Source organism: Neomonachus schauinslandi, chromosome X (assembly GCF_002201575.2).
Source record: "Neomonachus schauinslandi chromosome X, ASM220157v2, whole genome shotgun sequence".
Lineage (NCBI taxonomy): Eukaryota > Metazoa > Chordata > Mammalia > Carnivora > Phocidae > Neomonachus > Neomonachus schauinslandi.
In genome coordinates, this window is record NC_058419.1 from 40,998,357 (window position 1) to 41,014,300 (window position 15,944).

General features: G+C 36.4%; 1 protein-coding gene across 2 annotated transcripts in view; it reads right to left on the reverse strand.

Annotated features, from left to right (window-relative positions):
- Positions 1 to 15,647, reverse strand: part of RADX (RPA1 related single stranded DNA binding protein, X-linked) — an 81,566-nt gene extending 65,919 nt beyond the window's left edge. For both annotated transcript variants that reach the window (XM_021678129.1, XM_021678122.1), the window contains exons 1-3: positions 14,882 to 15,647; positions 5,951 to 6,093; positions 4,629 to 4,821 (exon numbers count right to left, since the gene is read on the reverse strand). In XM_021678129.1, coding sequence (XP_021533804.1) covers positions 4,629 to 4,821; positions 5,951 to 6,093; positions 14,882 to 15,524 — 979 coding nt within the window. In that variant the 5' untranslated portion in view covers positions 15,525 to 15,647. The remainder of the gene's footprint in view (positions 1 to 4,628; positions 4,822 to 5,950; positions 6,094 to 14,881) is intronic.
- Positions 15,648 to 15,944: the final 297 nt, after the last annotated feature.

Consider the following 15,944-nt stretch of genomic DNA (forward strand, 5'->3'; position numbering starts at 1 on the left):
TCCTTCCTTGATGATCTGTATAGCACACCTGTCATATCAAATTTTTGTGTGTTTAGGGCTATTTCTCGATCTATTGTGATTTACTGGTCAGTTTGTCTATATTACATGGTCATAAATTTTTTATAATAACTCATGACATTTGTAGGAGAAGTCTTTACTCTCTCTACAGCCCCTTATTTTCTTCAGAACTGTCTTGACTAGTCTCTATAATTATGTGCCTCCATATAAATTTTAGTCAGTTTGTCAGTTCCGGAAAAAAAAAAAATCTTACAGAATAGCACTGAATCTGCAGATCAATTTGGGGGTACTTGACATACTTATGAAATTGAGACTGATTTCCTACCTAGGAACATGGGCTATTTCTCTATTTATTTAGAGGGCTTTCTATCCCCTTTTATGCAGTAGGTAATATTTTCTAAGAATTTGCTGTTTAGCAAACAAAGATTAAGACAGGATGAAGAGGGGGCACCTGGGTGGTTCAGTCAGTTGGGCATCCAGCTCTTGATTTCGGCTTGGGTCATGATCTCAGGGTCCTGGGATCAAGCCATACATCAGGCTCTGTGCTGGGTGTGGAGCCTGCTTGGAATTCTCTCTCTCCCTCTGCCCCTCCCCACCCCCCCACATTCGAGCACGCTCTCTCTCTGTCTCAAAAAAAAAAAAAAAAAAAAACCAGGATGAAGATACTTGATTTCTCATCTTGCCTATTAGCAGCCATGTGATTAGAAAATTTACTTTACCTTTAAGAGTTTCAGTCTTTTCATATATAAGTGAGGAGAGTTTGTATTACATGACACTACCTTGCACCTACAAAATAGTTTGCATTTTACAAAGTACTTTCATAGTCATAGTTACCTGATTATATTTAAGTTCCCTTCCAGCTCCAAAATGCTAAGATTTTGAATGAAATAAATAACCCCTTCCCACCAAAACCCCAAATACTTGATGCTATTACCTCAGTGGGTATTACACAATACAGTCTGAAAAATCTCAAGATTTTAAAATGTTTATTTGGGATGCTAGCTGAATACTATTTGATAAAAGGTAGGACAGAATTATATGCCAAATGACAATATACAAAACCATACATTACTAGCAAATATATCCTATGTTTGGGGGGCCTGGGTGGCTCAGTCGTTAAGCGTCTGCCTTCGGCTCAGGTCATGATCTCAGGGTCCTGGGATCAAGCCCCGCATCGGGCTCCCTGCTCAGCAGGGAGCCTGCTTCTCCCTCTCCCACTCCCCCTGCTTGTGTTCCCTCTCTTGCTGTGTCTCTCTCTGTCAAATAAATAAAATATTTAAAAAAAATATATATATATATCCTATGTTTTACAAGAGAATTTTCACCTTTATAGGCTTCCATTTATTTGGTCTTTAAAAAAATTATATCTTAGTGTCTGTAACTTGGAACTACACATGTAAATATGAAAAAATAAATCAAGATCAATTACCCCAATAGTTTGTCTTTCAACATCAATACCTAGAAGGCAGTGATGGTATCACAAACCCTTATTCCCTTACTGACCAACCCTGGCCCCCAATATATACTTTTTCTCATTTATCCTACTCATAACATTTAAACTACTCTGGTATTATTTGTAATCCTCACTCACACTTTCTTCTATCCAACTCATTCTCCCATTCTCCTGACCATTCATTCTTTCTTCAACTACATTTCTGTTCCTTTCCTCTCCCCTTTTGTTCATCACATCTTCTTACTTTTTACTGTCATTAATCCTTCATTTTATTGTAATCTGTTCATCTTAATGAACTGTAATTAGACTATTTTTTCTCAAGTTTTTATTTAAATTCTGGTTAGTTAACATACAGTGTAATATATTACCCTGTTAGACTAATTTTTTAAGGGTAGAATGCTGTATTACTTATCTTTGTATCTCTTGTGTCTAGCATGGTTTACAAAACTGTCATTTCCCTTCAAAAGATCATTAATCCATTTGAGCTTTTTAAAGATCATAAGTCAGTAGTTCTCAACTCTAGCTGTGCATTAGAATCGCCTGAGGATTTTTAAAGACACATCAATGTCTTGGTTCCCTCCTCAGAGTAACCAGATCAAAATCTCTGAACCTGGCATGCCTATGGTTCTTTCAGGCTCCCCAAGCAATAGTAATGTCCAGCCAGGGTTGAGCTCTGTATATATGTGTAGGCTCAGCAAACTATAGCCTGCAGATGGTTGCTTGTTTTTGCAAATAAAGTTTCACTGTAACACAGCCATGCCCATTCCTTACATATTACCTCTGTTTGCTTTCACTCTATAAAGGCAGACTGTGTACTTATGACAGAACCTATATTTCCTTTATAGAAATAGTTCGCTGACCCCTGATAAAGAGGGAAAAAGTCCTATTCCTTATTAAAAAGGTATGGGATAAAGTAGACTGATGCTAACACTGATAAAAAGTAAAACTGTTTTAAAGACTAAAAGAAACATTTTCAGTATATTCTCATCTAAGCCTCTCATTTTAAAAAATAATTTCTATATTTGCAATTATTTACCTGAAAGTATAAATAGCCTCTCATGTCTAAAGGGAGTTTCCATTATGAAAATCTGGCCCTGTAATTCTATATAGCAGAGGTAGCATACTGCTTGATTCAATTTCAGTGTTAAGTTTTAGTAGCTGTTTATCTATTGACCACATGCTATCTATTGTTCTACTTTCCATATGTTTTTAAGGTTTAGAAACAGCTATTAATACCAGACACATTTCTAGATTTGCCCACAGCCGTGTAAAAATTGTGATTTAAATGAATTCTCTTTACACCAGAAAAACACTGTATCTCATAAAAAGAACACTAGGTTAGGGGTCAGAAAAACTAGGTTTTACTTTTCACTGTGCCAGTGATTAAGTGACATCAACAAATTTACTTACCTTATCTGTTATTGACAAATGTCTCAATTTTTACTAAAGCATTTTTTTTCCATGCTTGGTTGTGGAAAGAATTTACAAATTGACAGACATAATAATACATGTTGCAAATTAGCTTTTTGCCAGTTTTTTCCTGTATTCTCAAATCCCAACATCAATATCAGTTTAATTTCTTACCTTTCTATAATAAAGAGCAATGAGATAATGGACTAATTATACTAAACTACTAGGTAATGACTTATTCATCCAGCAAGACATGATTGATGTCTACCAAATCCTTAAGACTTTAATAAAGAATCATATGAGATTTTCGTAAATAAACATGTATTTAAGGAAACAGTGAACAAAGGCCATATTATCTGCACATTCTCCAAGTAATTTAGCTTAATGTATTAGTAGGGAATTTAAAATACATAGAATTACAGGTCCAGTATAAAACTAGTATGAGCCAAAAACAATACTTAAACTTGAGTGATATAATCTACCATTTTGAAAAATGGAAAGGCAAAAAATTCATATCCACATCTGAAAACAACCACTTAATAATTGTAATGCTCCAAAAATATTTAGCATGATGCCAAGATGTCAAAACTTTGATTTCAATACTAATTAGGAAGAGCCTTTTCAAAATTGCAGCAATTCAGTTGCATTTGAATACTGACCGCAGGCTAGATAACAGCAATTTATCAATTTTAAATTTCCTGATTTTTTTTTAAAGATTTTATTTATTTATTTGAGACAGAGAGAATGAGAGAGAGAGAGAGAGCACATGAGAGGGGGGAGGGTCAGAGGGAGAAGCAGGCTCCCCGCCGAGCAGGGAGCCCAATGCGGGACTCGATCCAGGGACTCCAGGATCATGACCTGAGCCGAAGGCAGTCGCTTAACCAACTGAGCCACCCAGGCGCCCCTTAAATGTCCTGATTTTGATAACTGTACTGTGATTATAGAATAGAATGTTCCTGTTCTTAGGAAATACACACTGAAATATTACTGAAGTGTTTTGAGGTAAAGGGGTATGTGTGATGGCTGCCACTTACTCTCAAATATTTCAGAGGACAAATATATATAGAGAGAGAGGTGGGGAATGATAAAGTAAAGGTAAATGTTAACAACTGTTGAATCTGTGTAAAGGGTATATGGCGTTCTTTGTACTATTCTTTCAACTTTTACCTAAGTTTGAAATTATTTCTTTTTTTTAAAGATTTATTTATTTATTTGAGAGAGCGAGAATGAGAGAGAGAGAGAGTACATGAGAGGGGGGAGGGTTAGGGGGAGAAGCAGGCTCCTCACTGAGCAGGGAGCCCGATGCGGGACTCGATCCAGGGACTCCAGGATCATGACCTGAGCCGAAGGCAGTCGCTCAACCAACTGAGCCACCCAGGCGCCCAAGTTTGAAATTATTTCAAAGTAAAACGCTGACAAAAGCCTTTTTGAATAGCACCTTACAGTAACAGAAAAGTATATTCAAGTCATTAATTTAGTATTATAATACAAAAATAGAACAAAAAAAGTACATCCTAAGTGGAGCTCATTAATTAACAATAAATATCTCACACTATTTCTTCTTAATAAATGCAATAATAAATAATTTATTAAGTGATTGCTTAAAATTTGTATAGATAAAGGAATTTAAAAGTTCCCCACGTTCTAACAGATTCAGCAATTTTTAGGAGCCTTTGGCTCATATGGTACTTTACAAATTTATACAAACAAAATAGCCATAAAACAGTAAATTTATCGAATACTTAACCCATTGTAGAAATTAGTTTGATCTGTGGATCCACCGGTAGAGGCTGCATCCTGAATGGGTAACTCTTTTTAACAGAATAATCCTGAAGCAGAAGAACTAAACCAACCCGCAAACTTTTATACCATTCAGGACACAGGGCATTCCACATAATCACAGACACCGTGCCTGAACTGTCAGCAACTTCTAAAAAGGTCTAGAAAAAAAGAGTGAAATAGCACATGCATATTTGTTACTTTTATCTCAGGGCATTCTCATTTTAAGAACAAGAAAGCAAAACTATAGGGGAATGACTGAATAAGTTATGATACAATCTGTAACTATGAAAAGTTATGATTTTTAGTGATAGAAAATACTTAAGGAAATGTTAAGTGATACAAAATTGTATGTACAATATGATTTCCATTTTGTAAGATAATTTAATATATGACATAGTCATGCAATATAGGATATGCATACATATACACATAGATGTGAGATATGTGCATATATATGTTATGTATGTATGTAGACATGATATATACATACAAAAAAGGGAATAAAACACTTGGATATTAATAGTGGCTCTGGTAGAATTTGGGGTGATATTACTTACCAGCTTTATTTATATAGCTTTCTGCATTTCCCAAATTCCCTCAAAGTATGTATAACTGTTATAATGAAGGCTTAATAAAACACTTAAAATAATTCTTGATAACATGTGAAAATATGGTAAAATGTTAAATAAGAAACCAAACAGGACAGAAATCAAGAAGGTAGTTCTCACTGACATTCTGTGGCACAGAGAGTCAAGATAACAGAAAAGTATCAGCTAGATTTGACAATTAGAAGGTCTCTAGTGAGTGACCAGCTGAAGAAAAAAGTCAAACTAATTGTGTTGAAAAGTAAATGGGAGGTAAGAAAGTGAAAACATCTAGCAGAGACTACTTCTCCAAGGAGCTTGCCAGAAGAGAAGAAGAGAGAGAATAGAGGAGTCCTGAGGTCAAAGGAGATTTTTGTATTTTTTTAAAATGAAAGACTAGAGTATGTCTCTATGCTGGTGTAGAAAGCACAGTAGAGAAGAAAAGGCTGAAGATACAGAAAAAAGCGTGAAGGAGACCAGTTGAATCAGGGAACTACAAGGTACCAATACAGTAAGAATTTCTTTTTGTGTAAGAAGTTATAGAAAAATACCTTGAAATATACATTTATGTATGTTTTAAAAATTATTAAATTAAACTTATAAAATATTATTTGAACATAAATTATCCTAATATGGAGTCATGTCTATAAGCTATAATCTATAACTATTACATTAACATGTAATATCTTGTCATTACTTATACCTGGTACGGCTCAATCATCTTTTTATCAGGTTTTCCATAGTATCGCAGTTTCGATTTATGTAAGATTCTCACAAGCAATGCAGGAAAATTCCTTCTGTTAGCCCAGGTCATTTCAAGGTGAGACAGGGAAATTATTTTGGTATCTAGAATAAAAAAATAAAATAGAAAAAAAATCCTACTTAATATGTCATGTAATTTTAAAATTGTAATTTAAAAATGGTAGCTAGATCATCCCCAAAGCAACTCCTACTCACCAGCTAAGCCAGTCTATATACTTCTCACGTACAAAACTTAATAATACATGCTATCCTTAATAATAATAGCTAATATATAGGGGTGCCTGGGTGGCTCAGTCAGTTAAGTGGCCAACTCTTGATTTCGGCTCAAGTCATGATCTCAGGGTCGCTGGGTGTGGAGAGCCTGCTTAACTTGCTTAAGACTTTTTCTCTCCCTCTGCCTACCACCTTTCCAACTCTCTCGCGCGCATGCATTCTCTTTCTCTAAAAAAAATAGCTAATACATAAATATGCCTTACTATGTGCCTGGCACAAAGGTAAATACCTATATTAACTAATATACTATCCCATCTTGAATGCCCTCTGCCTTGTCAAACTGGGTAATTACTTCCTGAAAGGCTTGGATCTAAACTCATCTCCCCCTGGGTGGGGGGATGGGTGAAACAGATAAAGGGGATTAAAAGAACACATGTTCTGATCAGCACTGAGAAATGTATAGTACAGTTAAATCATTATATTGTACACCTGAAACCAATATAACATTGTATGTTAATTATACTTCAATAAACTCATCTCCCTTAAGAAATTTTGTGGGAGAAACTCAATGCCATGGAATATTTTCCCACTACCAAGCACTTACATGTTTAATTTATAGAATTGTTTTATGACATATTTCTGTATTGCCCTCACCGTAGTTTTATATGTGTAAGTTCTATATTTCCCAAACATGCCAGACATAGTCTTGTACCAGGGCCTTTGCACTTGCTGTTCCCTCTGTCTGGAATGTCTTTTTTTTTTTTAAGATTATTTATTTATTTATTTATTTGACAGAGAGAGACACACAGCGAGAGAGGGAACACAAGCAGGGGGAGTGGGAGAGGGAGAAGCAGGCTTCCCGCTGAGCAGGGAGCCTGATGCAGGGCTTGATCCCAGGACCCTGGGATCATGACCTGAGCCGAAGGCAGACATTTAACGACTGAGCCACCCAGGTGCCCCTGGAATGTCTTCTTAGATACCAGAGTGACTTCCCTCCTCCTCTCCTTCAAGTTTTGCTCAAAGGTCACTTTCTCAGTGATGTTATCCCTTACTACCCTACTGAAAAGCGATCCCTTTTCTTATGCCTCATCCCATCTTACTTTTCTACATAGTACTCATTATCTTCTCATATGTCATACAATTTACTTTGAAATTTTAATCTCCATGCCTGCTGGCAAATACAAAAACTGCTTAAAAGCTATTCACCATCTTTAAAAGATTAACTTGTATTTTTTATTTTATTCTTCTTTGGGTTAAGAGAGGTTCCATCTGCAATTCCGTCTACATTTTGCTCTCTCATAGTCCAATCCCAACTTTTAAAACCTGAATTTGTATTTATTCCAGTATTTTATTTCACAAGATATCTCCCACTTATTTTAATTTACATAATGCCTCACTACTCAACATTTTGGTATGAAAACCATATTTGTAATTTCTTTTTAATAAGAATTTAAGTGGAATGTTGTAGTTACACCTGTATCATAAAAAACATACTATTTTTAGTCTTCAGATATCTTGTATACTTTTCCTTCTACATTCTTCCAAAAAATTTATAGCTCAGAATCATAGGTCCTAATATTTTCTCTGACATAACTGATTTCCTTTTTAATTAGGTCAGATGAATTTTGGATCAGTTCTGAATTATCTGAAATGTACGTGGAACACTCTTGGTCAATGAAGGCACATATGCTTTCACTAACTAGAATAAATTCAAGAGTTATATGCTTTTGTAAAACCAGAGTTCTAAAAGCCACTGCTTCCACTATAACTGAGTCCACAGAGTTAGCTCTGATCAGACATCTGCCTGGTTAATATTTTCCCAGTTTGGGTTTTTAACTCACAAACTTCATAGAATATACATATCTCTCAAATCCAAAAAGAAATTACACGCTATACATAGACAATGAAGAATCTGTATAAATTCACAAAAATGTGTTCATTTTCAAAAGAAAGAATGAAAATAAATAAACTGGATATTCAATATAAAATGTTAGATAGCAAGTTATGGAACAGTGATTCTCAAACTTTCTGGTCTCAGGAGCCTTTACATTCTTAAAAATTACTGAAGACCTCAAAAAGCTTTTATTTATGTGGGTAATATCTATCAACACTTGCCATATTATAAAGTAAAACTAAGAAATAAAAAATTATTCATTAACTCCCTTAAAAACAATAAACCTATTATGTATAATATAAATATATATATATTTTTGAAAAATGTCTCTATTTTCTAAAACAAAAAAATCTAGTGAGAAGAGGAGCACTAGTTTATATTTTTGTAAATCTTTTTAGTGTCTAGCTTAATAGAAGACAGCTGGATACTCATATTTCTTTGGCATTCAGTCTGTTTCAATGTCACATGTCCTGTAGCTTCTGGAAGACTCCACCGCATACTTTCAGAGAATTAAAGTGATAAAAGGTAAATGAAGTCTTAGTATTATTATTATGAAAATAGTTTTGATGTGAATCCCTTGAAAAGGTCTTGGGGACATCTCTAGAGGTCCTTGAACCATACAATGAAAACCACTGCAAAAGAATAAATCTAAGGAATGCAAAAAGGAATAAAGAGCTGAAAATAATGTATTAGAAAAACACAACTGTTAAATCCAATTCCTGGAAAAATTAATGAAAAGGTAGACCTCTGACAAGTGCAACCATGAAGACAGAAAACAAAAATATGTTTGAAATGTGATCAACTATAAACCTAGAGAAAAATATGATTATATGTGATTATATATCACTAAACTTGAAAATATCAGTGAAATTAATAATCTTTTAGGAAAATATGAATTATCAATATTGCCTTAAGCAGAAGAAAACTGGAATAGGTCAATATCCATGGAAGAAAGTGAAAAAGTTCACAAATAATGACCTCTAAAAATGGCACCAGGTTCTAACAATTAATTTTATAAACATAGATAAATCCTGAAAAATTATGACAAAAATAGTACACAGGAAAAAAACCCCATAAATCCAAATCATTTATGATGGCAAATATCCTCAATCAAATACTTTCAAACCCATATAGCAAAATGCCAAATTGCATCATGACTAAGTAGAGTCCTAAACACCTTGTATTATTCAAGAGGAAGATATTATAAATTGTGAATAATTCTGGAGATTGACACAAAAATCAAAGTTTAAATAATTTTGTTGAAACATTAAGGGTAACCTCTAGGAGAATACAAATTAATGTATAACTTCTAAAGCACTAGAAGGAAAAGAAATTTAAATCTTGCAAAAGGAAAAAAAAAATAAGGCATGCCGTAGAGTAAAGTAGTTCTGCGAGAACAGGTACAAAAACATCATTAATGACTTTAAATTTAATTGGATTAAATCCATCTCTTAAAAGAAAAAGAACTGGTTTGGGTCAAAACCCCAAAATCTTAGCTATGTATTTCTTTAAAAAGACAAATACAAAACAAAATAGAAATAAAGGGATGGACAAAGATACATACACTAGGTCAGTTCTCCAGATGTGGCCTTTGCACCACCCGCATCATTAGCACCAGGGAACTTCTTAGAAATGCAAATTCTAGGGCCCTACCACAGACCTACTGTATCAGAAACTGGTGGTGGGGCCCAGAAATCTGCATTTTAAAACACTTTTGAAGTGATATGGATGCCCATTCATGTTTGAGAACCACTGCCCAAAATGCCAACTAAAAGACAGCAGCAGTAGTAAATAGTACTATCAAGACAAAATAGAATGCAAGGCATGAAAGGACAAAAAAATTCCATACTGATAAAAGGCTAAAAATCCACCAACAAGATATTACTGTTATAAAATTTTATACATTATACATTTAAATCAAAAGCTTTTAGAAATACAAAGAGAAATGAACAAAACCACTGTCATAAAGAGAAGCCAATATTCCTCTCAGAGAAATGGGCAAATAAAATCGATTTAAAATAAGAACTGCAATACTTTAATTAAAATTTAAAAACTTGTTATAGGGGTGCCCGGGTGGCTCAGTTGGTTTAGTGGCTGCCTTTGGCTCAGGTCATGATCCTGGGGTCCTGGGATCGAGCTCTGCATCTGGGCTCCCTGCTCTGTAGGGAGTCTGCTTCTCCCTCTCCCTCTGCCCCTTCTCATCCTCCCCCACCCCCCACTTAAGTTCTCTCAACATAAATAAATAAAATCTTTAAAATAATTTAAAAACTTGTTATAATAGACTTCATATATAATAAGTAAGCTTTTTCTAAAATTTTGAGGGTTAAAGAGGAACTCAAATTTAAAATCAGAAAATATGAGTAATGAGTAAAAATAAAATAAAATCTCTACACTTCAAAAACTAGTGTATGCAGCCACAGCAGTATCCATGGGAAATTTTGGAATTTTAAAAGCTTTTGGAAGAAAGAAATAAGGAAATAAGTGAACCAAGCATTCAACTTAAGAAGGTAGTACAAAAAAATATGAACAAAGGAAATACAAGAAATTAAAGATAGTGTTAATAAAGTAGAAAACATCTCCCCAATATAGACTTAATTAGTAAAGCTAAAAGTGTTTTTTTTAAATACTAATAGACAAGCCTCTGGCAAGGATGACCATAAAAAAGGATAAACACATAAATACTAGGAATGTAAAAGAGGATGAAACAAGACTAAAATATTTTAAAAATATAAACTAAAATTTAAAAATAGAGACTATTGCATACAACTTTGAGATCTAGGTGAAATGAGATTTCCTAGTAAAATATCAACTCTCACAAATGGACTCAAGAAGAAGTGTTATTGATTTCATTACTTTTTCTATGAGAAACTGAAAAGGAGTCATTCTCTCAACCCCCAATCCTGGACCACGGCCCCAGGTTCAAATAGTTTTAGGGGTAAATTCTACCAAACCTTCAGTGAACAAATGATTTCTGTAAGCACAGAAAAACAGGCAAGTTCCCCAAATCATTCTACTAGCTAATATTAATTAACCTGATATCAATATTGGGCTGAAATAGTAACCGCCTAAAAAAGTAAAATCTATGGAACAAATTCACTTTAAATATGTATGTAAATATAACAACCATGACCAAATAGAGATATAAAAGTGGTTCAACATTAGAAAATCCATTAATGTAATTTATTTTATGCATTCCTTTATTCAACAAACACTTACTGAACGCCTACCACATGGCAGACACTGTTCTGGGTATAGGAGAAATGCCTCACAGCAGTGAAAAAAACAGACTCCTTGCCCTCATGGATCTTATAAATCAGTGGGAGGAAAAAGAAAACAACAGAAAAAATAATTTCAGAGTGTTATCAATCCTATGAAGGGCATTTCCATGGTGATGCAATAACAATAAATGGGGAGGGAATACATATTTAAACAACCCTTTTCTTTTTTTTTTTTTTAAAGATTTTATTTATTTATTTGAGAGAGAGAGTGAGAGAGACAGAGAGCACAAGAGGGGGGAGCCGGAGAGGGAGAAGCAGACTCCCCGCCAAGCAGGGAGCCCGATGCGGGACTCGATCCCGGGACTCCAGGATCATGACCTGAGCCGAAGGCAGTCGCTTAACCAACTGAGCCACCCAGGCGCCCTAAACAACCCTTTTCTAACATATTTTATATATTTGAGTTGAAACCTGAAGATGGGAAGGAACTTTCCAGAAAGAGGAAAAAAGCAGGAGCGACATACTAGAAGAAGGAAAGAGCAAGGAGGTTTGAGATTAAAAAAAAAAAAAAGGCCTGTATTCTGGAAACAAAATGGTGGAGGAGAAGGGTTAGAGAGGTGCGTAAGGGGACGGGGCAGGGCAGGGGTCTGTAAACTACAGCCCTTGAGCTAAATCTGGCTTGCTGCCAGTTTTTGTAAATAAAGTTCTACTATAAAACAGCCAAACCTGGGGCGCCTGGGTGGCTCAGTTGGTTAAGCAACTGCCTTCGGCTCAGGTCATGATCCTGGAGTCCCTGGATCGAGTCCCTGGATCGAGTCCCTGGATCGAGTCCCGCATCAGGCTCCCTGCTCGGCGGGGAGTCTGCTTCTCCCTCTGACCCTCCCCCCTCTCATGTGCTTGCTCTCTCTCATTCTCTCTCTCTCAAATAAATAAATAAAATCTTTTAAAAAACCAGGCAAACCCATTAATTTACATATTGCCTATGGCTGCTTTTGCTATACTCTGGCCAAGTTGAATAGCTGTGACTGGAGACTATATGACCGACAAAGGCAAAAAGATTTACCATCTGGCCATTTAAAGAAAGTTTGCCCACACCACAGGGCCTTGCGCACCCTGATAGGAGGTCTGGATTGTTGTCTAAGTGCAATGGGGAGCCACTGGAGAGATTTAGACAGGAGATTGGCAAGATCTAACTTCCATTTTGAAAAGCTGTCTTTTAGATCACCATATTGGTTACCTTTGGAGTAGGATATTGACCAGGAGAGGGCCTTAGGGAGACTTTTGAGATGCTTAAAATGTTCTGTATCTTGATCTGGGGGCAGGGGTGGGGATGGTTTCAAGCTTTATTTTCAAGCTGTATTTTTAAGACTTTAACACTTTGTACATATCATGCCTTAATAGAAAAGTTTTAAAAAAGCACAAAAATGCACCATAAACAATGTTAAAAGAAAGGGGACAGAGTGTGAGAATGTAATTTGCAATATATAGCAAATACCACCCATTAGCAAAGAAATCAGAAAAGTCAAGAGATATAATTTAAAATTAGCACAATATGGGGAAATGGGCATTCATACATATGTTAGGGGGAATATAGATTGGTAAAACCTTTTCAGAAGATGATTTATCAATATCCATCAAATTAAAAAATTTAAATATTCTTTAACCCAGCAATTTCACTTCTAGGCATCTATCCATTTAACAGAAATACTTGAACATAAAGAACAAGTATGTGTATATCCTAATGATGTTCAGTGCTGGATCTAAACCTGAAAAACCAGTAACTGCCTAAAATTGATAATTACCCATTCACATGAGCATGATAATATAAATTATGGTATACCCCTACTGTGGAAGTGTGTATGTGCAGATGTACATTAAAGATGCTTGAGATAAGTGTAAACAACAAATCATGCCACGCCACAGATTTTTTTTTTTTTTCAGTGATACACACCAAACTGCTGAACCTTTGGAGTTTTGAGAGGAAAGTTGAAGGCATAGGAGGAGGAGGTAAAGGGGTCTTTCACTCCACCCCGACATTTTATTATTGAAAATTTTAAACATACAGCAAACTTGAAAGAACACCTATATACCCACTTCTAGATTTTGTCATCAAAATTTTACTATACCCGGGTCTTACATTTTTAATACAATATACTTTTTTATGTCTACACAAATAAAGTACTTTTAATATTATCTTGCCCATTAGGTGTTCAATAAGTGTTTGCTTTTCAGTCTGTATTGCTCTTTTTCTTGCTAGCCAACAATATGCTTCTAAATATAGTTTGGATTTTTTAGCACATGGACATTGTCTTTTGTAATAAAAATATGTGTTCAATAATGGATATCACTTTCATAGTCAGAAAAATGAAATATATTTTTACAAATTATTATTCCCCTCTTAATTCTTCTAGACACCAATTTTTCATTTATGTATTCAATCCTAAAAATAAAAATGATCAACACTTAAGAGTAGTAATGCAGTGCCGCCTTATTCCATGCTTGAGATAAAAATCATTCCATTATTTCATCCCCGAAATTACTATCTTGCTTTTAAAGCTTAAGTTATTTAAATCATCCTTGTCCACACATTTCTATAACATCTTTTTTCCCTTATAACTGGTATTACTTTAATTGCATATTTTTGATCCCTCTGTCTTTTCACTTTCAAGCCTGTTGCTGATACACGTCATAGCAAGACTATATATGAGCTAATATTATGACTGCAATGTAAAAAGAAAAAAACTGAAAAGCCGTTAAATGTAGAAAATTATCTTTCTTCCTTGAGTACTTTCGCCTTTATTTTATTTTTTTTGCGTTTTATTTGGTCCCCATTCCATATACGTACATGCCTATAGTACTATCATTCCCCTTCCATCCCTGATAAAATATGTTTTACAGCAGTTGCTGATGACGAACAGGCATTTTCAGGCTAACTTCCTACTTGTGGTACGGAAGAATTAAACTTCTCAGGTCAGTATTGTCCGTGATACGCAATAAGAAACATAAAAATGAAAATTCCAAGCCTGTCCACAAAAATCACACATTCAAAAAAGCAGTATTTACATAACTGCTACACTCAAAGACATAAAAATGGCGTTTCATTAATGCAAATTATTAAGGAATAAATCACGGAACATCCTTTTTGGAATGAAGGTTAAAACATGCAAAACCACGAATATTTACGACTTTTATGCCAAATTCAAATCTATACACTCGCCAACCAACACAGAAAAGTACTATTTCCACAAGTGGAATGGGAATGAAACGAAAGATAATTCCACCGTAGGCAAACGCACACACAAGTATATATGCCAGATTAAATCTGAGATGTATTCAGACAGTTCCTGAATGGCCACTTGAATAATCAAAGCAAGACACGGGCTGTGCAAATTTCATTAAGGGAGCGCCAATTCGACATCCAGGAGCATTTGTTTATTCCCACTCGCGGCTTGAAATGAACAATACCAATGCACCCTCCTTTCCTTTCCCATTAACGCAAGCTCCCGAAAACTATTTTTTAACCCCTCCATCATTCCCTCCAATTACTTACTGTTAAAATTGTGTTCCTCGGGTTGCTTGTTGGTTAACCAAATATCTCCATATGGATCTTCGTTATTCCACAGGGCCAGGTAATGACTCTTCCCGCCTCTTAAAGGCCTCTCCGGTACCTCCTCGTGCGCACTATTTCTGAATGGAGTTTCTAGAGAAATAGCCTCCAGGGTCTCCCCACAGTGGACGTTATCTATGCACAGGATCCCCTGGCCTAATCTTTTCTCGTTGTAAAGACACGAGACTCTGGAAATTTTCATTTCTATGCCAACTTTAAGAATATTTTTATATACGAGAAAGTTCAGGCTGGGGTCCAGGTAGCACTTCTCCTGGTACACCCCGTCCGAGATCGTCACATCATAGCAGTAAAGGGGAGGTTTGGGTATCGTGTCGCGTGGCTCATCCTCTAACAGGTACCTCTGGACGGCCAGCACAGCGACAGGCACCACCTCCGACGGGGTGACCCACTGCAGAGGTGAATCCGTTATCTGCTCAAGAACCTTTTGGATCCAGGACCTGCGCCCATGGGCACCGGCCCTTCGGATCACCCCTCCCGGGACCCCAGCCCGATTTCTCTCAGGATTCGGAAAATCTAGCCCGGCATGTGAGGGGCCGGCCTGAGGCTGACCTAACTCACCAGACATTGTGGGGTAACTGCGTACTCTCTTCACTCCTCAAAGCTAGGCTGCCCGGTCCAAAGCTGAGGACTAAGAAACCGCGCGCTTGGGCGACGATCGCTAGCTACTCTGCTCCCGCTGACTGGCAAGGCTCCGCCCCCGAAGCGAGGCTGCAAAGACGTTCCGCGTGCCGGCGTCAGCTCTCTCGCCCCACCCCTCTCTCGGCGCGCTTCCAACTCGCAGGCACTGTTACTAGGCAGTCACACGCGCGGTTACGTAGCAGATCCTCCCACCTGGTGCCAGCCGGGTCGTCTGGGGAGGAGGAGGGGGAGGGACAGCGTTGGTCGCCATGGTTCCCAAAACGTCGCAAGAGGGAGGAGGAGGAGCACTGGTGGCTCTTCTAGAAAGGAGAGTGCTGAGAGGCAATGGAAAAGAGGAAGTGGCTGG